We start from the raw sequence: 25532 nt of genomic DNA on the forward strand, positions 1-25532 counted from the left end.
ATACCATGAATTCTCCTACTTAATCACATTATGAAGTTAGAAATTATATATGCAGAATCAGATCTCTATAATCTATGTTTACATTTGTTTTCTATGTCATGAAAAAATAAAAGAATGTGACCTATACATAAAAGAACAAAAGAATGTTTCAGAAGAGCTTGCTGGCAAATTATATTCATCTATGTCAACACCTTCGATGCGATAAGCAGCTGATTTTGATGCAAGTTTCCTCAACTCTGATACACTTCTTCCCAACTGCAAAGCCATCTTTATTTCAAACAACTCTCCATTTTCTCTTTTCTCTAAATCTTTTTCTCCCAGAGTTGATTCAATTGAAGTTTCTAACAAGTTGAAAAAACCACCAGAAGCTCTATACATTTCAAAAACCATGCCAACTTGTCCACCAAGCTCAAAAGTATTTGTTGGAACACTAGTTAAAGTCTAGTGAAAAAATTGGAAAGAAAGAAAACACTATGAGAAACTAGTGTGTGGGTATGTGACTTAAAAATGTCCCACATTGGAGAGTCACCCCAACTAGTAAGTGTTTATATAAGGGTGGGGTGACCTCCAAGGGTGTGCCCTTGGGGTACCCATTTTTGTGAACGGGTGAACGCTTACAAAATACATATATCACACGCGCGACGACGCCGCCGTCCGTCCGACCGGACGGGCCGGGCTTGGGCTTGGGTCGTGGGTTGGAAAATTGATATATATATTTTTTGTCACTTGAAAATGTTAAATTAATTAATTAATTTTTCATTATACGAAAGTGTTCGCATAACAAATTAATGTGTTACATTTCGACCCGATCCAAACCAGTATCCAGAAACTTCCGGATATTTCCAATTAAAGAAAACGCGTTTGCTTTGCTTAAGGATTAAGCAAACTTAATCCCCAAGTCACGTGTAAAACGCGTTTGCTTAAGGATTAAGCAAACTTAATCCCCAAGTAATTCTCGCGAACTCTGCCTATAAAAGGAGAGCTCCCCCCACTCATTCTTCACACCAAAATCTCACAGTTGATGCTTCCTGTGCGATTTTCTCTCTTCTCCCTTCGATTTTAAATCGTTCTTCTTCTTCTACTCCTTTCTGTCCCATCGGTTTCGAATAGAGCGGTTACGTACCGTATCGAGTGGCTTCGATCAAACGATTGAACCATACTTTGAGGTGTAATTCTCGAGCGACTATATATTGTGCAGTATATACTCGTAACAGTGATCTGGGCTGTTTTATCCTGGAGACGGCGTGGTTGTTAGTCTACCTTGCACAAACTAGGGTAGTGCCGCGAAACGTCTTAAAGAAAGCGACCTGGTCGTGACTCACCCAGTAATTTCGTTCGGTATAATTTTTAAATCGAAAAACAACAATTTTAAGACGTTTCGAAAACATGAGTGCCAACAACGAAATTACTGTATCTAGAACAGCTATCGATTTCAACAAACCGTTTAAGTTTCACGGTAGTAACTTCAAGCGTTGGCAAACAAAGATGATGTTTTTTCTAAATACTAAAAAGGTTGCCCACGTCTTGAAGAATAACGTACCTGTGATACCATCGATGTCGGTTCCTATGGAAACGACTAGTAACGGTAAGACAGCAGTGGCTACAGATGCTTCTGTATCTGCGACAAATGCTGAGTTGGAAAGGCTTACGGCCGAACATGCTGAAAAGGTGAAACAGACTGAAAAGGATATACTCCTCTGGCAAGATGATGATTGCATGTGCAAGAATTATATTTTGAACTGTCTTGCGGATCATCTATATGATCTGCATCTTATTCATAAGACAGCTAAGGATGTTTGGGATTCTCTTCAGAATAAGTATAACACTGAAGAGGCAGGATCAAAGAAATTTGCTGTGAGCCGGTACCTAAACTATAAGATGAACGACGAGAAATCTGTCGAAATACAATCTCAGGAGCTTCAGAATATAGCTCATGAGATTTTTGTTGAAGGGATTCAATTACCTGAGCAGTTTCAGATTGCTGTGATAATTGATAAACTGCCCCCTGCTTGGAAGGACTTCAAGAATGCCCTTAGGCATAAGACTAAGGAGTTGTCTCTTGAAAGTCTGTTTACTCGACTTCGTATTGAAGAAAAGGCAAGAAAACAAAAACTGAATGAAGAGGTGTTTGCTGTCTCGAACAACAACACTAAAAAGAAATATGTGGGTGCTGTTCTGAAGCCTACTGGCAAACAATTTAAGAATCAGAACCGCCCTGCAAATAAGAATTCCAATCGGAATAAGAATGGGAACCCACCAAAGGTCCCAAGAGCTTAACCATCAAAGAATGACCCTGCTCAACCGGTTAATTGCTACAATTGCGGACAACCAGGTCATATGGCACGAAAGTGTAGAAACCCATCCAATAGACCGGCTCAAGCTCAGACTCACTTTACAACAAATGAGGAGCAGCTGTATACTACAATGACAACTGAAGTCAACATGGTGGGTGGATCTGATGATTGGTGGATCAACATGGTGTGTGAATCTGATGGTTGGTTCTTATTTGGCATGCACGACTCTGTCACGTTAATAAACGAATCATTTCTAATATGAGCAATATCGGTTTAATTCCTAAGTTATCTTTGAATGAATGTTAGTTTTTCTTTGAATGAATTTGAAAAATGTCAGTTTTGTAGTCAAGCAAAAATAACAAAAGGATTTCATAAATTTGTAATAAGAGAAACCGAACCATTTGAATTAGTACATTCTAATATATGTGAACTTGATGGTAATCTGACTAAAAACGGGCAAAGATACTTTATAACTTTTATTTATGATTGCTCTGATTACACTTTTGTGTATTTAATGAAAAACAAAAGTGATGCGCTTGATATGTTTAAATTTTTGTAAAAGAAATTGAAAATCAATTCAATAATAGAATCAAGCGCTATCGTAGTGACAGAGGCACCAAATATTTATCACACACATCCAATGAGTATTATAAAGAGCACGGAATCATTCATGAAACAACTGCACCTTACTCTCCTGAGATGAACGGTAAAGCGGAAAAGAAAAAATAGAACCTTTACCGAATTAGTAGTTGCTATCATGCTTAATTCTGGTGCAGCGCCTCATTGGTGGGAAGAAATTTTACTGACTGTTAGCTGCGTGCTAAATAGAGTACCTAAAACTAAGAACAAAATTTCTCCTTATGAAATTTTGAAGAAAAGACAACCGAATTTGTCTTACATTCGAACATGGGGCTGTCTAGCCTATGTAAGGATTCCTAATCCCAAGAGAGTAAAACTAGCCAGTAGAGCCTATGAATGTGTATTCATTGGGTATGTCTTAAACAGTAAAGCATATAGGTTTTATGACCTAAAGGCTAAAGTGATCATAGAATCAAATGACGCCGATTTCTATGAAACGAAATTTCCCTTTCTATCAAGAGATAGTGGGGGCAATAGTGGGGGCATAAATATGAACTATACACCTGATCACAATCCAGTGATTAGGGATAGTGATAAGAGCATCATAACTGATGTAACAGAACTTCGAAGAAGTAAGAGAGCAAGAACTGCTAAAGAGTATGGACCTAAATATGTGGTCTATACATTAGAAGAGGATCCATCAAATCTCAAAGAAGCTTTGTCTTCCTTGGATGCAGACTTATGGCAAGAAGCCATAAATGATGAAATGGATTCTCTACTGTCTAATGAAACATGGCACTTGGCTGAACTACCTCCAGGCTGCAAACCAATAGGTTGTAAATGGATTTTGAAAAAGAAACTGAAACCTGATGGAACTGTTGAAAAATACAAGGCACGCCTTGTAGCCAAAGGTTTCAGACAAAGAGAAAATATAGATTATTTCGATACCTACTCACCAGTTACTCGAATCACATCCATAAGGGTACTAATTTCCTTGGCTGCTGTTTATAACTTGATAGTACACCAAATGGATGTGAAAACTGCTTTTTTGAATGGTGAGTTGGAAGAAGAAATCTATATGGAACAACCTGAAGGTTTTGTAGTTCATGAACAGGAAAGCAAAGTCTGTAAGTTAGACAAATCTCTGTATGGTCTAAAACAAGCCCCTAAGCAATGGCATGAAAAGTTTGACGACTTAATGATTACGAATGAGTTCAAAGTGAATGAAAGTGACAAATGTATCTGCTACAAGTATGATAAAAACATTTGCACTATCATATGTCTATATGTAGACGACCTACTCATATTTGGGTCAAACATTCCTGCCATAAATTCTGTGAAATCACTGTTGAGTAACAACTTTGATATGAAAGACCTAGGAGAAGCTGACGTAATTCTTGGCATCAAGATTACTAGATCAGATAAAGGAATTTCCTTGGATCAGTCTCACTACGTTGAGAAGATATTAAGGAAATACAACTACTTTGATTGTAAACCTGCAAGCACACCCTATGATCCAAGTGTAAAACCTTTTAAGAACACTGAAGATGGTGTTAGACAAACTGAATATGCGAGCATCATTGGCAGTCTCAGATATGCCACTGATTGTACTAGACCCGACATTGCCTATGTCGTGGGACTCTTATGCAGATTTACAAGTAGGTCAAGCAAGGAGCATTGGCATGTTATTGAGAGAGTCATGAGATACCTGAAAGGGACTATGACATTAGGACTGCATTATCAAAAATATCCTGCTGTACTTGAAGGGTACAGTGATGCAGATTGGAACACCTTGTCGGATGATTCCAAAGCGACCAGCGACTATATATTTAGCATAGCTGGAGGAGCTGTTTTCTTGGAAGTCTAAGAAAGCAGACCATTCTGGCTCAGTCCACAATGGAATCTAAGATGATAGCACTAGCTACTGCTAGTGAAGAAGCAAGTTGGCTAAGATCCTTGCTAGCTGAAATCCCTTTATGGGATAAATCGTTGCCAGCTGTGTTAATTCATTGCGATAGTACCGCGGCTATTGCAAAGATTAAGAATCGTTATTACAATGGTAAGAGACGACAGATAAGGCGAAAACACAGCACGATTAGAGAATGTATCTCTAAATGGAGCGGTTAGAGTTGATTTTGTACGTACGAATGAAAACTTAGCTGATCCTTTGACGAAAGGACTTAATAGAGAGAAAGTCCAAGAAACATCCAGTAGGATGGGACTAATGCCTATAGCCCACGAATGATGGTAACCCGACCTATATGACTGGAGATCCCAAGACTTAGGTTCAATGGGTAAAAACAAGTCATGAAGTGGTAGAACATGCTATGAGAAAAAGAATTTAGAAAGCATGATCCTGCAGCGAAAGAAGGATGAGGTAATAGTAACTCTTAATGAGATCTATACTCTATGTTGAGTGGGGTACACAGCTACAGGAGTACCCTTGATAGACTCACCTATACGAATGTGGAACTTAGGCCGGTCCTATGGAATTTCGAGGCAGAATTCCTAGAGCATTCGTTAAAACCGGGATACACGTGCAGGGCCTTAAAACGCACGGGCTTTTAGAATACACCTATGAAAAGGTTTGTGTGTGGATTCTATGTCTGAGATAGAGTTCAATGCTGTAAGCAACTCTTGTTAAATCAGAATACCTTCCACTATGCAAAGGTTCAAGTTGTTAACAACACCTTTGTATATTAGCAAATCTTATGGAAACGTTTTACGTTATTTCTCGAAACCATTTTGAAGTCAAGTGGGGGATTGTTGGAACACTAGTTAAAGTCTAGTGAAAAAATTGGAAAGAAAGAAAACACTATGAGAAACTAGTGTGTGGGTATGTGACTTAAAAATGTCCCACATTGGAGAGTCACCCCAACTAGTAAGTGTTTATATAAGGGTGGGGTGACCTCCAAGGGTGTGCCCTTGGGGTACCCATTTTTGTGAACGGGTGAACGCTTACAAAATACATATATCACACGCGCGACGACGCCGCCGTCCGTCCGACCGGCCGGGCCGGGCTTGGGCTTGGGTCGTGGGTTGGAAAATTGATATATATATTTTTTGTCACTTGAAAATGTTAAATTAATTAATTAATTTTTCATTATACGAAAGTGTTCGCATAACAAATTAATGTGTTACATTTCGACCCGATCCAAACCAGTATCCAGAAACTTCCGGATATTTCCAATTAAAGAAAACGCGTTTGCTTTGCTTAAGGATTAAGCAAACTTAATCCCCAAGTCACGTGTAAAACGCGTTTGCTTAAGGATTAAGCAAACTTAATCCCCAAGTAATTCTCGCGAACTCTGCCTATAAAAGGAGAGCTCCCCCCACTCATTCTTCACACCAAAATCTCACAGTTGATGCTTCCTGTGCGATTTTCTCTCTTCTCCCTTCGATTTTAAATCGTTCTTCTTCTTCTACTCCTTTCTGTCCCATCGGTTTCGAATAGAGCGGTTACGTACCGTATCGAGTGGCTTCGATCAAACGATTGAACCATACTTTGAGGTGTAATTCTCGAGCGACTATATACTGTGCAGTATATACTCGTAACAGTGATCTGGGCTGTTTTATCCTGGAGACGGCGTGGTTGTTAGTCTACCTTGCACAAACTAGGGTAGTGCCGCGAAACGTCTTAAAGAAAGCGACCTGGTCGTGACTCACCCAGTAATTTCGTTCGGTATAATTTTTAAATCGAAAAACAACAGTATTAATTGCAGAAGCCAATGAACCAGCCAATAAAGGAACAAAAGCAGCCAAAGAACTACCATTACCAATAAAAGTAGATCCAATAGCTGCAATTCCTGTGAGTAATGGCCCTGCAATTGCCAAACTCTTGTTTACCTTCAATGCTATGTTTCCAAGCCTATCATAATCTTCAGTGTCTTTTCTTTTTACCACGTCAACAACTTCCCTCATTTCCATTTCCAATTCTTCACTCCATCCGTTATTCATTTTCCCCGTTTTCTTGCTTTGTGTTTTTCCTTTTTTGGAAGGCCACCAATTAGCAGGCTCAAATTTTGTAGGGTATTTTTCAAGCATTGCTCCTAATAAAGGAAGAGGATATGCTTTATCAACTGCCAAAACCTTTTCCATTGCATCCTTGACATCTTCATCAGTAGGATTTCCAATAGCAATTGTAGTTTGGATTTGGCTTTGAAGTTGCTTGAACAATCTTGTAGCATTTCTTTGTTCCTCAGTGAGTTGAGATGGCTGGATTTTGTTCATGATAAGCAACAATCCAGTGGCTGCAGAGAATAAAAGAGCAGAAGATAGTTTAAGAGCCAAAAGTGGTGCACCTTCTCCACTTGTGACAGCTGCAACTCCAGACATGGTTGTAGCAGTGAGAGTAATCATATTTATTGAGTTCAAAAGAAGATTATTCCAGTTGTTACGTTGTTCGCCAATGTTGTGATGCATTTCAACTCTGTCAGATACAGCTTCCAAAACTGCATAGAGTTGAACAATGGCTTTAGAATCTGTTGAATGCTGTTGTTGATCTTGTAATATTTGTGTGATGTTGGTGTTTTCTAATAATGGGGTATTTTTGTACTGTTTGATTAGTTTTAATTCTTGGTCATCAACTTGTTTTCTAGTTTGTATCTTAGACAATGAAATATTTGGGAGTTTTGGGAGATGGATTGAAGCATTAATTACTCTCTTTGAAGATGATGATAAAGAACAAGAAACTAGAACTGAAGTTTGTACTAAAGCCATGATATATATGAATTAATATTATTTGAAAGGTGTTTCTTGGTATATATGGTACGTGTGGTTTGCTTTGTGTTTAGGATATTGTATGTTGTAGAAATAAAAGGTTTTAGTTGAATGTAATATGTATGAATATTAATATGTGTAAGGTGGTATGAATATTTATATGGGAAAGAACCAAAGAGGAAGTGGTCAGAATGAAACAAAGAAACCCTGATTGACCGGTTTAATTAATTGAAATAGTCTCTGTTCAAAATTCCCAGCCTTAGTTTGGGTCTCACTCAACATACGACATAGTAAAATTAAAACCATAAGACTGAACAATAGTACTGCGTTACATGCAAGAAAAACGAAACTACGTAGTAGCTTGGTAATTAGCCTACAACAAATTATAACTATGGACTTTTTCTCTTTATTCACCAATTTAATCCTTTTACTTTTAATTTGTTAATATAAGTTATGGCTAATGCTCCATTTTAGAAATGTCTTTTATTTTGAAGTGTCTTTGAGTTGGCCACACCAACATTGTTTTGACTCAACTTGCCATACCATGAGTCTTTTTTTTTTTTTTGAAAGGTGGCCATACCATAAGTCTTAAAATGTTCAACATTATAATTTCAAAAAATTTGAATTTTCAGTTCGTTGCTATATATCTTCTTTTTGGACTTAATTTGCTTAATTAATTTATTATATATATATATATAGGTTTTTGCTAGAAGTCACCCATGAAGGTGTCTTTTAGCAATCCACATCTCAAGGTGTGATTTCCACTTTTTAGTTATAACGTAACTTTGCTAAAAGACACCTTCATAAAAATTAGTTGGTGTCTTTTAACAAATGCTCATAGAATAACTTGTTAAAAGACACCTTCATAAAAGGTGTCTTCTAGCGAAACTCATATATATATATATATATATATATATATATATATATATATATATATATCAAATAAAATTTGAAGACCGGGGATAAATAATATTTGAAATCAATTTTGAGTTAAGAGGACTGAATAATAAATAAATGACAAGCATGTCAACCTAAAAAGCGCAAAGAGGATACCAACCTAAATTTAAAGCAATCTACTATCAAATTCAGAACTGTTGTCAAATAAAAAACTATCATCAACTCACATGGGTTGATAATAGTCATATGAGATGATTAAAGTTTCCTTCGACATAGTTAGAGGTTTTGAGGTTCGAATCCAACTTTTGTTTTTACACATCTCAGCTTTGAAAATATAACCATGTTAAAACTCCTAAAGCGGTCTTGTAAGTACGCCTCACTTGATAGCAGCATGAACATTTGATTTGTTGGCGTGCAAACTTCGAACCCTACGATTATGCACTTCTCCACACTTAACGTGAATGATTTTCGCCACTAAGTTATTTGACCACACAAAAAAATCTTAAAAATGAGTTTTGCCACGTGTTGTAATCATATTGTTCTCAGGGGATTAGTATATGTAGTTCCGAAGCAGAGGATACCCATTTCAAACTAAAAACAATGCCACAAGTAATGTCATTTGTTGCCAGGGGCGAAGCCTTGTGTTGTTATGAAGCTACCCCCAAATTATTTTTTATTTGAATAGGTTAGTATATTTAGTAATTAGTTACTCCAATAATATATATTTAGCTACGACAAATGAGATTATTTGTCAAAAATTAGTAGAAATAAAAATATTAATAGATATCAACTTGTTTCATAGATGTATTTTGCCTTATTATGACACTTGATCTCTTATGCAAACTATAAAGAAATATTTATTAACGATAAAAACTATCAAAACAACACTCAATATATATTTTTATCTTCCTTTTTTATATTTGACCACCTCGTACAAAAATGGCTAGCTTCGCTGCTGTTTGTAGCTACATATGATATAACGATGGACAAAAATAACAGAATTGAATAAAATTTTGATATAACAAAGACATGATAAAATCTTAACATATCTTGTGTTTTATTTCTTCCTCATTTTTCTATTCCCAAAAATCCTCTTGACCTCTTCAATATCATCAATACTCTCTAAATTCTTCATCATTACTTGTATCATTGTCTTGTTCGTCATGAATGGTTGTAGCAGTGATTCGAACATTCATGCTTTCTGATGTATAAGTTAGTTGTGTACTCATGTGTCCTGTTAGGCATGTCAAATTGTTTATTATTTCATTGTTTCTTTTTATGTTTATCATAGACTGTTGTGTGAAATAATTCAAAACATCTTATATACTATACAGTCTTTCTTCCTCGGGAGGAGGTTGATTGTACTATTGATATAATTGATACTTATATTCAGCATAGATGTTGTTGTAACCACGATCAGTCATGGCTCTATCTCCTAAGGAGAATTCGAAAAGGAAATAACTAATAAGAAAATTTTATTTGGCTAGCAAAGAAGGGTTAGTGACAAACGCAAATACTATACAATAGAAAAAAAATGTATAAATACTGAAAACAATAAAAATCGCTGTGATGCTCCAATTTCTTAAACAAAAGTCCCAACAACAACAACGCATCAAAAATAAGTATTCAGAGTATGAAAGTAGGGTTTGTTTGTACATGAGTGGGATCTTTGCAGTTAAAATCGAAAACAAAAAGCAGAAAATAATATTGTAGGAATTTTTCTTCGTTAACTAATCATCTATATGTCCTTCCTTGATCGATTATATATTTCTAAATTTCAATATACATATTAACTTATGATGTCTTGTTCAGTTAATCGGTTCAATGACATTAAGATCAGACACTGACTGTGAGTGCAAATTAGCCTTATGCCTAGCAACTATAGCATTCACAAATTAAATTATTTTAGATCCCGTAAATAAAAAGTCGATGTCTCACACTTTCTAAATCAAAATTTTATTTTTGGATCGCACGTCGGAGAAAAACATTAAGAACGGAAATAAAATCATCAACATAATGAAACAGAGAGTCTATATCAAGTATCTACCCATAACAACTAGACCTAATCTCAATAATAGAAAGGATTAGTTATACTTAACCTTGCAATACATAGGAAGAAGAAAAGAGATTTAATGTTGAAGTTGATTCCTCAATCTCCTTTGCCTTGGCTCTCTCTCTCTCTCTCTCTCTCTCTCTCTCTCTCTCTCCCTCTCCCCCCCCCCCCTCCACCCTCCCTCCCTTTTTATAGATTATGACAATTGACAAGTGAGAATTTTCTTAACGAGCCAAAATTCGCTTAGCAGATTGACCTTTCTTCAGGGTTAAGCCTTTTTCGGCACAGAAAACGCCTTTTTAGTAGCCTTAAATTCGCATAGCGGATTCTTGCTTGCCGAACGGATTTGAAAGGATTCGAAATAGTGAAAAATCTAGAACTTTCTGCCCGGGCTCACTTCTAGATCGCTTTGGCTCGCTTACTGGAATTGCTTAAACTTGAAATCTTTGCTCTTTTCCTTCTCCTTCTCAATAGAACTCATTCCTAAATTGTTTTAGATACTCTCAATCAATCAAACAATGGTTTTACTTATGTCTTTCCTAAATTTAGTAGTTCTCAAAATCTCCAAAAATTCATACATAACACTATTTGGAAGAACTAAAGACCACACAGTTATGGGACATAGTTCATTCATTTGGCACAATTAGTAAGCGAATGCTTTAGAATATTCCATTCTTGTAGCAGCCACCGCTTCGGATCCTGCACCTCTGCAATTTCTGGCCCCATATTCTGTGGCAGCGATCATAACAACTGGTCCGAAGGAGAAAGACTGTCTTTTCCCGATCGTCGAATGCGAAGAGAGGTAGTACAAGTAAGCGAGAGGTTTAGATAAATACTAGACCATAAGGAGAGGGAGAGAAGCTAACCCCCGTTCCCAAGTCTTCTTCCACCTCACTCCTGGCTTTGGAAGGCCCCAGAGGAAAGCACTGCAATCAGTCCTAAAGGTAGATGCGACTTCGTTCCTTTCTTTTCTTATAAGAGTGTTAGCGCACTGAATCTCAAGGCAATTGCACCTTAGCCCAATAAACGAGACAGGGAAGGCTCTTACACCAAGAAAGGCATGGGAGTCTTTTCATTTGGGCGTGTCATTAAAGAAAAAGAAATCATTGTTGAGAACTATTAGCTGAACCATCGCCTATCTTTTAACTTCGATAACAAGAGACTAAATGAAGCAAAATTAGGAAAAGAATATAGTTATTATGAATTCTCCTACTCAATTGGAGGATGAAGTTTGAAATTATATTTGCAAGATCAGATCTCTGTTGTCTATATTTACATTTGTTTTCTATGTCAAAGGACTGACAATGTTTATACATAAAATAATAAAAGAATGTGAATAGGGATCTATACATGAAAGAACAAAATAATGTGTTAGTCTTGATGATTATCTCAGAATAGCTTGCTTGCAAATTCATCTATGTCAACACCTTCGATGCGACAAGAAGCTGATTTTGAGGCAAGTTCCCTCAGCTCTGATACACTTCTTCCCAATTGCAAAGCCATCTTCATTTCAAACAGCTCTCCATTTTCTCTTTTCTCTAAATCTTTCTCTCCCAAAGTTGATTCAATTGAAGTTTCTATCAAGTTGAAAAAACCACCAGAAGCTCTATACATTTCAAAAACCATGCCAACTTGTCCACCATGCTCAAAAGTATTTACTGCAGAAGCCAATGAACCAGCCATGAGAGGAACAAATGCAGCCAAAGAGCTATTGCCTATAAATGTAGATCCAATAGCTGCAATTCCTGTGAGCAATGGGCCTGCAATTGCCAAACTCTTGTTTACCTTCAATGCTATGTTTCCAAGTCTGTTATAATCTTCAGCGTCTTTTCTCTTTATCACTTCAACAACTTCCCTCATTTCCATTTCTAATTCTTCACTCCATCCATTATTCATTTTCCCCATTTTCTTGCTTTGTGTTTTTCCTTTTCTGGAAGGCCACCAATTAGCAGGTTCAAATTTTGAAGGGTATTTTTCAAGCATTGCTCCTAATAAAGGAAGAGGATATGCTTTATCAAGTGCCAAAACCTTTTCCATTGCATCTTTGACATCTTCCTCGGTAGGATTTCCAATAGCAATTGTAGTTTGGATTTGACTTTGAAGTTGCTTGAACAATCTTGTAGCGTTTCGTTGCTCCTCGGCCAATTGAGAAGGTTGGATTTTGTTCATGATAAGCAACAATCCAGTGGCTGCGGAGAATAAAAGAGCAGAAGATAACTTCAAAGCTAAAAGTGATGAATCAGAACAAGTAGTAGCAACAGTGGCAGCAACACCAGACATGGTTGTAGCAGTAAGAGTAATCATGTTGATGGAATTCAAGAGAAGAGTGTTCCAATTGTTACGTTGTTCACAAATGTTGTGATGCATTTCAATTCTGTCAGATACAGCTTCCAAGACAGCATATAGTTTAATAATAGCATTTGACTTCTCATTGTTGTGTCTGTATAACTCATCATGTGATTGTGTTGTGAGGACAACATTATTATTCCTTTCTAATTGATCTTTGGATCCATTAAATTCCTCAATGAGTTGTCTTGTTTTTGATAATTGAGGAATTGAGAAATTAGACAAACTTGGAAGTTTTGGAAGATGGATAGCAGCATTAACTGTCCTCAAAGAACATAAATTAGCTGCTGCTGAGATTTGTAAACAAACCATGTATTGATGAGAATTGAGAGCTGAAAAAATTTGTGTTTGAATTGTAGATGAGAGTTTGTTGTTTTATTTTTTTTTTATAAAAGATGAGAGTTTATGATAACAATGAATGAGAGTGGATGGTATATATATAGATAGGGAAGAGAATGGATCAAATAAAATAGATGGGAAGAAGTCACAACTAACCGTAAGATTAGACTTGGCCTTTTTATTGACTTTTCTAATTAATAAATTTCAACAAGCTTTGCTTTGGCTTCTTTCAACGTTCAATAGGGACCAAGAAGTAGTAAAGCCAACCAACTACTCCTACCCACATGGATTTCTTTTATATTTATACATCAATAGTTGAATTTTGTTTATTAAACATTGAAGGTGTCATTGCATAGCTAGTATGCATGGATTATTATATTATTGTGATATACTTTTATTTATTTAACTATAAAACTATTTTACTAGGAATATCCTAATGTTTTATTATAAGGTGTTGGTCTGAGTGAAAAGAGGCAAGACTCCTACAACATGATGAATAATGTTTGAAGTTTTAGATGGACGATTGTTTTCATTTAATATATTTAACTATATGTCGAACTGAATCATCTAAAGTTAAGGGATTGTTTTTTATAACCTAAAGTTTATGCGAGTTTGGTTCGAGAGACTCAATAAAGTTATGACAGCTTTAAAGTTCAACAAACGTTAATATTACAGATCATCCATTAAGTTGTCCCAAGAGATAAGCTACGGTAAATAAAAAATCATAATTTAATTATTTATTTAAAAAAAAAACATCATTTTGCTTAACTATTTTGAAAACGTCATAATATAATATTTGTTGTAATATTATAGTATATTATAAATTAATTACAAGGTAAGTACATCCTATTTGTTATATAAAGGTACATCTTGTCTCATATCTACACTGCCATATATATCAATTTTCAGACCGTCATCTATTACGTATCGTCTTATTATATTCCTACTATATAGTCATACTTTTTTTTATCATAGTCATATATACTAATACTCCAATGGATGAGTGTGGTAATATTTTAAGAACAAAAAAAGCACAGTGTATTGTTTTTTAGTGGCATATCTATTAAGAAAAGAAATACAAGAATAATTTCAACTCTCGATGATGTATCGTGTACGTATAGATCACCAATCGCTTACATTTAGGGATCTCAATATTCCATTGGTGGACTTGAGCAAATTATACTAGTGAGCACAAAATAACTAGACCATGTCACAAGTTTCACGTATTTATAAAATCGGCACATTCACGAGATAGTACGGTTCATATCTCTAGCTTGGTATTTTTTACTTGGTACTTGCTCATACTAACCGGTGCTCCTAGAGCACTAGTTAAGAAGTCCAATATAGTAATATTTGTATTAAATGTTTAAATAATGATCCTAAGAGGGTAATATTTGCATTCAAAGTTATGTAATCAATTTCCTCTTTTGGCTTAAAATTTCCTCTTTTGCCTTCTTTAACCAGTGTCGGGACACTGGTTAGCGTTACCCATTTTTATTTTACAAAATTAATAACTGCATTGAAATCTGAATCGTGTGATCTTGATCCAACGACATAGATGCATTGAATGTGTGAATGTTGGGGTATAATAGTGTTGAATGTGAAGTTGGTGAAGGTTTCTTTGTGATGAAGAAACAGAAAATAACAGAAATTGTTTTAGGGTTAGGGTTTAGGAGAGAAGAATAGAAAAGATAATAGAATTGTGGAAAAACTAAAACTTATTCATGAGGGTTACAATGTTTATATATACAAGAGTAACCTTGTGTTATTTGCTTATCAAGTAACTAACAAACTGTAACTAAATCTAGCTAAACATAAGGAAATCTGTTATTACTTAATCACCAAGTAACAAAACCCTAACATGTGGGAAAGCATACAATAGTTTTGAATTACACACCAATACTCCTCCTTAATTCAAACTATCAAAGCAAAACACACCCAGCTCTCTTCTAAGCTTCAGAAACTGGGCTCTTTTCACAGGTTTGGTGAAGATGTCAGCAATTTGATTAAGTGTTGAGCAGTACTCAACATTGATCTTGCATCTGTTCACTTGGTCCCTCAAGTAGTGGAACCTGGTCTCTATGTGTTTGCTTTTAACATGTGCAATAGGGTTTTTAGCTAGATTTATTGCAGACTTGTTGTCAATCAGAAGCTAGGTTGCTGAATGTTGATCATCAGATCCTCCAAAACATTCCTCAACCAGTTTGCTTGACAAGCTGCTGCAGAGCCTGCAACATATTCTGCCTCATAGCTAGAGAGAGCCACTATTGACTGCTTCTTTGAGGTCCATGATACAGGTGCTCCCTGCAACATGAATACAAAACCTGTAGTGCTCCTCCTATCTATCTTATCCCCACACCAGTCTGCATCAGAGTAGCCTGTCATGCTGAGCTGCTCAGTTTCATGTGCATCAGGGAATAAGATTCCATACTGCAAAGTACCATTTATGTATCTTAAAATCTTCTTAGTAGGACACTTGTTAAGAATATAAGCTGCAGTATTGACTGCTTCACCCCAGAACTCATGAGGAAGCTTCTTCTCCTTCAGCATACTGATGACACCTTGTCATTACGTAATTTTATATGTATTTTCATCACAAAAAGGAGTTCACAGAAGACTTATGCAGCAAAAAGAGCAGAAAAACTGAAGGAAACGCAAAGAAATAAAACGTGTCACGATTTGGTACAAACGTGACACGATTTGGGAAGCACAAGAAGCCTTGTTTCGACATTAGGAAAACGTGTCACGATTGGTAAAACGTGACACGATTTGGTGAAACCCTAATTCAGTTTCTTGCTCCAGAAGGTAAAAACGTGTCACGATTCACTTAAAACGTGACACGATTTGGGCGATATTCTGTGCCTATTTATGCTGAAGTCTATTCCAAAAACAGGGGTTACGAATTCTAGAGAGCCAAGTGCGATTTTACAACTACAAGGAGGACCAGGAGGACGATTTCTTCATCTTCCAACCACTTTGTGTATGTTTTATTACCTCTAATGATTATGTTATTTGTAAACATTATTATGAGTAGCTAAATCCATTAGAGGTTAGGTCTGAGATGATTCGTTGTAACCCTAATTGAGATATTATGTTGTGAAACTCTATTTATTGTGAATGATATTCTAGTCTTTATTCAATTCAATTGTTCTTAATGCTTTTTATATCCTGATCAAATATAAATATGATTTTGTGAGAATGAATGACTACTGACCATAGCTTTCTACTTAGACCTATTGAATTGTTCTAATAAACATGGTTAGTCTAGGAATGGATAATCGTTTATTAGTGATGTTAGGTTAACGTGCTTTAAACCTTCAAAGATTATTAGACCACCTAAGGGATTAGGGGCTGTAGTTTAAGGAGAGGGTCCTAACTCAAGGGATTGATTAGGACTATTTTGTTAACTATCGTGGGATTAGAAGATCATTCATACGAATAGGTGCAACATAACAATTAGGGGAACATAGATGATTCGAAAGACCTAAACTCATCTCTCTCTTATTCTTGAAAACCAATTTATTTTTAGCAATTATTTTTATGCAATCAAACCAATCTACTGCCTAGTGGCAAATCAAAATAACCTTTATACATCCTAAAATACAACGTAGTTGAATTATTGAGATTAAAAACAGTCCTCGTGGGATCGATATTTTTACTACTTCGATAGTATTTGGTGCACTTGCCAAACGTCTATCAAGTTTTTGGCGCCGTTGCCGGGGACTGTTGAATTATTTCAACAAGGCAATTACGTTATAATTTAGGGTATTTGCAATTTAATTTTCTGTTTTTAATTTTTATTTTTTATTTTTCTGTTTTCATATTCACTTGATTACTTTGCGTTGTGCAGTGCTACTAAGGTATTTTGCTGTTTATGCGAGGTAAACAGAGCTCTGACGACTTAGAGTACGATCCGGAAATTGAAAGGACTGCTAGAGCACTTCGGAAAGCTGTCCGATCGCAAAGGTTAGCTCAATCCGTTCCACCGGGTGTTCGAGAACAAGTACCGGAGCAATTCTCAAGTGAATCTGAAACAATCTCTTCTCCTAAATCTGCAACTATGAAAGGGGAAGGAGTTGTACCACCAAGACCTAAGCTTGGAGACTACGGTTTAGCCACTCATCGCGGTCAACTGACCCACACTTTTCAACCAGCTAACCCCGTAGCTTTCGACATCAAGACAACTGTCCTCAACGGTTTGAGGGACAAGCAATTCGATGGGACTGAAGCTATGAGTCCGCATGAACACTTGAGCCGCTTTGCTGAAACCTGCGAGTTTTGTGTGCAACCAGCCACCGTGACTGAAGCACAGAAGAAACTAAGGCTGTTCCCTTTCACTTTGACGGGAAGAGCAAAAGATTGGTTGCTAACAATTCCAAACGGGACTGTCCAAACATGGGAAGAGTTAGAGCTGAAGTTCTTGGAGAAGTATTTCCCTATGTCTAAGTATTGGGAAAAGAAGATGGAGATCTCTAACTTCAAGCAAGGAGAAGGTGAATCATTGTATGATGCTTGGGAGCGATTCAACTTACTTCTTAAGAGATGCCCTAATCACGAGTTCACCGAGAAGCAATACCTCCAAATCTTCACTGAGGGGGTAACACCAAACACTAGAATGTTCTTAGATGCTTCCGCGGGAGGTAGTCTCAAGAGCAAAACTGATCATGAAGTCCAAGCTTTGATAGAAAACATGGCTGGAAATGAGTATCGTGCTGAAGCTAAGAAGAAGGAAAGAGGAGTGTTTGGTGTGAGTGAACAAACTGCTATCCTTGCTAACCAAGCAGCTATGAACAAACAAATTGAAGCTCTAACTAAGGAGTTTCAAGGGTTCACTTTGGCTCATAAACAACAACAAGTAGCTGCAATCAAGTGCGACTTATGTGGTGAAGAACATCCCAACGGTGAATGCGTTCCGGAAGGATCAAGTGAAGAAGCTAACTTCATGGGAGGTTATCAAAGGCAGAATCAATACTACAATTCAGGCATTAATAAGCATCCAAATCTAAGCTACTCAAATAACAATGCTTTAAATTCTCAAATGCTTACTCCTCCTCAACAACAACAAAGGAAGCCATCAGCTCTTGAAGAAACTATGATGAATTTCATGAAGATGACTCAAGGCAACTTTGAAGAGATGAAGAAGAGTCAAGAAGCTGAAAGAAAGAACAATGAAGCTTCTAGGAAGATGCTTGAAACTCAACTGGGGCAATTAGCTAAGCAATTGGCTGAACAAAGTAAAGGAGGATTCTCAGGTAACACTAAAGATAACCCTAAGAATGAGTCTTGTAATGCTATTGAATTGAGGAGCAAAAAGGTTTTGACTCCTTTAGTTCCAAAAGCTCCAAAGAAGGTTGATGAAGTAGTTGAGGTGGAGGAGAACGATGTAGTTGAAGAAAATGATCATGGAGTAGTTGAAAAAAATGATGAGGATGTAGTTGAAAATGAAAAGAAGAAAAAAATAGAGGGAGATAAAAGTGAGAAATTGATAGATGAAGACTCAATCTTGAGGAGGTCAAAGAGTCAAATCTTGAAAGATGGAGACAAGCCACAAATTATTCCATCATATGTGAAGCTTCCTTACCCTCATCTAGAGAAGAAGAAAAAGAAGGAGGAAGGACAATTCAAGAAGTTCATGCAACTTGTCTCACAACTTCAAGTAAATATCCCTTTCAGTGAGGCTCTTGATCAAATGCCTTTGTATGCCAAGTTCATGAAAGATTTGCTAACAGGAAGAAGAAAGCCTAAAGATGATGAAAATATTTCTCTTTCCGAGAATTGTAGCGCCATTCTTCAAAAGAAGCTACCACCTAAGCTGAAAGATCCTGGTGCTTTTACTATCCCTTGTTCCATTGGACCGGTAGACATTGGAAGAGCTTTATGTGATCTAGGAGCAAGTATCAACTTGATGCCTCTTTCAATGATGAAGAAGCTCAAGTGTGGGGAGCCAAAACCAACGAGAATGACCATTACTTTAGTTGATCGGTCAATCTCTTATCCTGTTGGCATACTTGAAGATGTGCTAGTCAAAGTTAATGATCTTGTGTTTCCAGCAGACTTTGTGATCTTAGACATGGCTGAAGATGAAGATATGCCACTCATTTTAGGAAGACCTTTCCTTGCAACTGGTCGTGCTTTGATTGATGTTGAGATGGGAGAGCTAATGTTGAGGTTCCATAATGAGCAAGTGGTGTTCAATATCTTCGAAGCAATGAAACACCGAGAGGAAAATCCCAAGTGTTACCGGATTGATGTTGTTGAAGAAATAGTAGAAGACAACTCTCGTGAACCTCAACCACCACAACCTCTTGAAAGAGCAATTGTAAATTCTATAGAGAGTTGTGAGCATGATGAAGATCTTGAAGTAAGAGATTGTGTGAAGCAACTAGCAGCAAGCAAGCAAGAGTTGGGACCGGTAAAAATAGAAGAATTAATGGGTAAGCACTCTATGGATGCTCCTATTTTGAGTGGAGAAGGAGAGAAAAATCCAGAATTAAAAGAACTCCCTTCTCACTTGAAATATGTTTTTCTCACTAAGGATGCCTCTAAACCAGTAATCATCAGCAATACCTTGACACCTTTGGAAGAAGAAAAATTAATGAGGGTGTTAAGAGACAATCAAGGAGCTTTGGGGTGGAACATTTCTGATTTGAAGGGTATTAGTCCAGCTTATTGCATGCATAAAATACACATGGAGGCTGAATACAAACCGGTGGTTCAACCTCAAAGGAGACTTAACCCAACAATGAAGGAAGTGGTAAAGAAAGAGGTGCTGAAGTTACTAGATGCAGGTATGATCTACCCTATCTCTGATAGCTCATGGGTAAGTCCGGTCCACGTGGTACCAAAGAAAGGTGGAATGACGGTGGTGGCTAATGAAAAAAATGAATTAATACCCACCCGCACTGTTACTGGTTGGAGGATGTGTATAGACTACCGGAGGTTGAACACCGCAACAAGGAAGGATCATTTCCCTTTACCATTCATGGACCAAATGATTGAGAGGTTGGCTGGCCAAGCCTTTTATTGCTTTTTGGATGGGTATTCGGGGTACAATCAGATTGCGGTAGCTCCAGAAGATCAAGAGAAGACAGCCTTCACTTGTCCATTTGGTATATTTGCTTATAGGAGGATGCCCTTTGGGCTGTGTAATGCGCCGGCGACCTTTCAAAGGTGTATGCTCTCCATCTTCTCTGACATGATAGAGAAGAATATTGAGGTATTTATGGACGACTTTTCTGTGTTTGGTAAGTCTTTTGATCAATGCTTATTTCACCTAGATGCTGTCCTTAAACGATGCACCGAAACTAACCTTGTTTTAAACTGGGAAAAATGTCACTTTATGGTGACCGAAGGTATAGTTTTGGGGCATAAAATAAGTGCGAAGGGCATAGAGGTGGACCAAGCTAAAATAGAGGTTATAGAGAAGCTCCCTCCACCTGTTAATGTTAAGGGAATAAGAAGTTTCTTGGGGCATGCTGGTTTCTATCGGCGTTTTATAAAAGATTTTTCAAAAATTTCCAAGCCCCTCTGTAACCTCTTGGTCAAAGAAACTGAATTTAATTTTGATGATGAATGTTTGAATGCTTTTTCTTTGATTAAAAACAAGTTGGTAACTGCACCAATAATCATTGCACCCGATTGGGATGTACCATTTGAACTTATGTGTGATGCAAGTGATTATGCTGTTGGTGCAGTTCTAGGCCAACGCAAGAACAAGTTTTTCCATGCAATTTACTATGCAAGCAAAGTTTTAAATGAGAATCAAATTAACTATTCCACAACAGAAAAAGAGTTGCTTGCGGTAATTTTTGCATTGGAAAAGTTTCGTTCTTATCTAATAGGCTCCAAAGTCATTGTTTTTACAGATCATGCAGCTCTTAAATATCTCTTGACAAAAGGGGATTCAAAGCCTCGGCTGTTGAGGTGGATCCTTTTGCTACAAGAATTCGATCTTGAGATTCGTGACAAGAAAGGAGTAGAGAACGTAGTAGCTGATCATCTATCAAGGCTGGAAAATGATGAGGTGACAAACAAAGAGAAGGCCATCAAGGCCGAATTTCCTGATGAACAACTGTTTGCTATTGGAGAAAGGCCTTGGTTTGCTGACATTGCGAACTTTAAGGCCGGTAACATAGTTCCTGATGATATGACCTATCCTCAGAGAAAAAAATTCTTCAAGGATGCAAACCACTACTTGTGGGATGACCCGTATCTGTTTAAGATAGGAACTGACGGTTTGATAAGACGTTGTGTTGCAGGTAAGGAAGCTCATAGTATCATGTGGCACTGCCATAGCTCAGCTTATGGGGGCCACCATAGTGGAGAAAGAACCGCGGCAAAAATTTTGCAAAGTGGATTCTGGTGGCCCACCCTTTTCAAAGATTGCCACGACTTTGTTGCACATTGTGACAAATGCCAAAGGACAGGTAACATCTCTAAGAGGAATGAGATGCCCCTATCAGGAATCATCGAAGTTGAACCATTTGATTGTTGGGGCATCGACTTTATGGGACCTTTCCCTTCCTCTTACTCTTTTCTTCATATTCTTGTCTGTGTTGATTATGTCACTAAATGGGTTGAAGCGATACCTTGTGTTGCTAATGATGCTAAGACAGTTGTTAACTTCCTGCATAAAAACATTTTCACTAGGTTTGGAACACCTAGAGTCTTGATCAGTGATGGGGGGAAGCACTTTTGCAATAATTTTCTTGAAAATTTGCTCAAAAAGTATAACATAAAGCACAAAGTTGCAACTCCCTACCACCCACAAACAAGTGGTCAAGCAGAGGTTTCAAACCGTCAGCTGAAACAGATCTTAGAGAAAACAGTTGCGTCAAATAGGAAGGACTGGTCTAAAAAATTAGATGACGCACTATGGGCATATAGGACTGCCTTTAAGACTCACCTCGGGCTCTCACCCTATCAGTTAGTCTATGGAAAGGCATGTCATCTACCAGTTGAGCTAGAACATAAGGCGTACTGGGCCATTAAGACCTTAAACTTTGATCAAGAAGCCGCTGCTAAGAAAAGACTCTTGAAACTTAATGAACTGGAGGAGATGAGGCTTAGAGCATATGAAAATGCGCTCATTTATAAAGCCAGGACTAAAAGGTATCATGACAAAAACTTAGTGTCTAGGGATATTAACTGTGGGCAATTAGTTTTGTTGTATAATTCCAGGTTGAAACTGTTTCCTGGAAAGCTCAAGTCAAAGTGGTCTGGACCGTTCTTGGTGAAAAGTGTGTCACCTCATGGAGCTGTCGAGTTGATGACACCTGAAGGTGACCGAAGTTTCAAGGTAAATGGGCAAAGAGTTAAGCCATATCTGGGAGGCGACCTACCGAAGGCAAGGGTAGGACTTATTTTGAATGATCCTTAGGGGTCGTCATGAGTCAAGCTAGTGACGGTAAAGAAGCGCTTGGTGGGAGGCAACCCACATTTAGATTTCAGGTAGTATTTCTTATTTCCTTTTTATTGCTTTCAAATATTCAAAAATACAAAAAGATTTTTTGCTGAAACGAACAGAGGAAGAAAATTTGTTGTTTTCCAATACTGTGCAAATCGTGACACGTTTTGGGCCAAACGTGACACGATTTGCCCCCCTCTGAAGCTCCTCTCAGAAATTTTTCTAAGTAAAAAAAGGGTGCCATTCGACATTTCCAGAAAACGTGTCACGATGCTGAAATCGTGACACGAATTTTGGCACCTAAAAATTTTTCTAAGTCTCAAATTGGTGCAATTCGACAATTGGAAATCGTGACACGTTGGCCAAAACGTGACACGATTTCTGGGCAAGAAAATTTTCAAAAATGAAAAATCGTGACACGTTTAGCCCAAACGTGACACGATTGTAGCAGTTTCAAAAATTTAACCGTTACAAAACAAAATCGTGACACGTTTTTGGCAAAACGTGGCACGATTTTCCCAGCCTATAAATATATCCAACACGATTTTCATTCCATTCACTTCCAAAAGTAGCCAAACTCTGCCAAAATTTTCCCAGAACCCTAACCTACGATTTTCTAACCCTTTTCTACCAAAAATCTTCATCTTTTCATCTTCTAATCACCAAACCATTACCATACACCTTCATCATCACCAACAAACAACCAAACCCATTATCTCCATCTTAACCCTAACCCTAATATCCAGTTTTGTTTCTTCTCTAAATCCTAACCCTAACCATGGTTGAGACCCGCAACAAAGGCAAGTCCCAAGCCACATCCCAACCAGCCAAAAAGGCCAAAATAGCCCCCAAACGCAAACAACCTGTCAAACCTAGCCCTAACACCGCACCCCCACCGTCCATCAACCACCGGTTTTATAATACTGCTGCCCGTGACCGTTTCAAGGACATCCGAGGCTATAGGGTGATCCCGGAGAGAGGTTTTGATTTCACCAAACTCATCTCCAACCCTGAGTTCCATCAAGTGATCACTGAGAGAGGGTGGGAGTCCCTTGTTAGTATGATTTTCGAGCAGGCCAACAAAACCATTGGGATAGAATTCTATTCTAATGCTAGGTATATGGGGAGGAAGTATGTGTCCTATGTGAGGGGGAAGGAGATAGACTATAGCCCGGAAAGGATTAATCAGTTGCTGGAGATTGTGCCACCGGAGATTTGTGATGTGAAGAGGAGGATGGAGGAGTGCAAGAATTGGGATGATGAAAGGTGGGAGGAGTTGCTAATGCAGATTTGTGTTGAAGGTGCTAAGTGGCATGGAGGGTCACATATGCTGTTGAGGGCTGACTTCAAGCCCCATGCAAAGGCGTGGGCATCTTTTGTGGTGCAAACTATTGAGGGCACCTCTTGTACTTCAGAGATTCCGCTGCCCCGCTTGTTGACGCTGTCTGCTATTCTTGATGGTACACCCATCAATGTTGGTGAGTTAATTGCCGACAATATCTATATGTTTGCTTCAGGTACCAAGAAGGCACTCCCTCATTTGAGCCTTATCAATTGGCTTTGTGAGGAGGAGGAGTGCGATTTGTTTGCTAATGATTTGAGTGCAGCAATGATGAAGCCCATCACCGACACTTACATGGATGGCTTTGTCAAGGATTATCATGACCGCATGCAGACTATCATGGGTGCCGAGGCAGCAGCAGCAGGACAGCCACAGCCGCCACCACCACAACAGCCACCGCCACCACCTCAGAGTCAGACTTTTGCTGGAGAGGGGAGCAGCCAGCAGGGTGCCTATGCACCTATTCATCCTATGATGCTGGACTACATGTTCGGCCATGCCAACTGGATGAATGAGGTGTCAGATCAGGAGTATTGGAACCGTCCGAGGTTTGGTCAGGAGTTCACTGAGGCGGTCTGCCTCAACAGGAGGAAGATGACTGGGTCTTTCGAGCGCTTTGATGGGTCCGAGGAGGCTATGGACCACTACTTTGATGTCACCAGAGGTCGAGCTCAGGATAGAGAGCAGGAGATCCGAGCTGACTTTGCTGCTGGTGGAGCTCAGTCTAGGCAGCACTTTGGGGAGGATACCTATGCAGAGGAGGACCCCAACACTTGGATTCCGGAGGACCAGATGCAGGATTGAGTGGGCTACTGATGGCCCACCTATTTTTATTTTTCTGTTTTTTGTTTCAGCACTTTGGTTATGTAACTTTAATTTTATGTTCAAACAATTTTTATTGCTTTTAATTAAGTTTAACTCGGTTTTATTCCCCCCGTTTATGTAATTATTCCTGCACTTGTTTATTATTGATGAATTTGTTTGTTTAGTTGACTTTTTACAGTTTGATAACAAATAGTTGTTCAAGTGGTATTCCAAAAGTTCAAAAGGAGGAGTGACTTGGTTTTCAAAGGCGAAGTGTACGGCGTTGCTAGGTAGTCACATACTCCCAGAAATCTCAGCCATAAGGTTCATTGCCATATTTTGTTTTTCAATTTACTTATATTTAGCTTAGTTTTCCATGCAACTACATTTCTAGAACTTGCATTGTTTCTCTATTATTGATTGGTCTTTGTTAATTACACACTGAGGCAAAAGTGCTTGGTCCTGTGAGCCTTTTGAAGCCTACCCTGACTATAATTGTTAAACTTTATCCTTTTCTTAGCCCCTTTGAGCCGGTAGGATTAGAACTTTTTGTTCGGTGACAAACTACATTACAAACTTAGAGACTTTTAGGACTTGTCCCTTATTGTTTTTCTGAGTTAGGCATTGTAGAATGTTGCTTAAAATTAAGTTTGGGGTTGCTATTGGAATTTGCAACCAATTAAGTTTGGGGTGGGGGTACTAGAGAATAAGAGAACAAAAAGAAAAAGAATTGTCATGCAAAAGGCAAAAATA

The 25532-nt window shown here is 37.9% G+C and overlaps 1 protein-coding gene and 1 pseudogene across 2 annotated transcripts; both read right to left on the bottom strand.

Annotated features, from left to right (window-relative positions):
- On the bottom strand, positions 1–7714 carry LOC146944623 (putative F-box protein At4g22030). The gene is made up of 2 exons (XM_085742976.1): positions 6582–7714; positions 1–441 (listed from the first exon to the last, which is right to left on the bottom strand). The coding sequence occupies exons 1-2, from the start codon at positions 7590–7592 to the stop codon at positions 97–99; spliced, it is 1356 nt and encodes a 451-aa protein (XP_085599102.1). The 5' UTR covers positions 7593–7714; the 3' UTR covers positions 1–96.
- Positions 7715–11784: 4070 nt separating this feature from the next.
- Positions 11785–13292, bottom strand: LOC146944624 (putative F-box protein At4g22030 pseudogene; annotated as a pseudogene). Its single transcript, XR_015026032.1, has one exon. The product of XR_015026032.1 is annotated as a putative F-box protein At4g22030 pseudogene (transcript).
- Positions 13293–25532: the final 12240 nt, after the last annotated feature.

The sequence above is a fragment of the Medicago sativa genome, chromosome 2, assembly GCF_051527215.1.
Source record: "Medicago sativa cultivar Bolivia chromosome 2, Bolivia_mono, whole genome shotgun sequence".
NCBI lineage: Eukaryota > Viridiplantae > Streptophyta > Magnoliopsida > Fabales > Fabaceae > Medicago > Medicago sativa.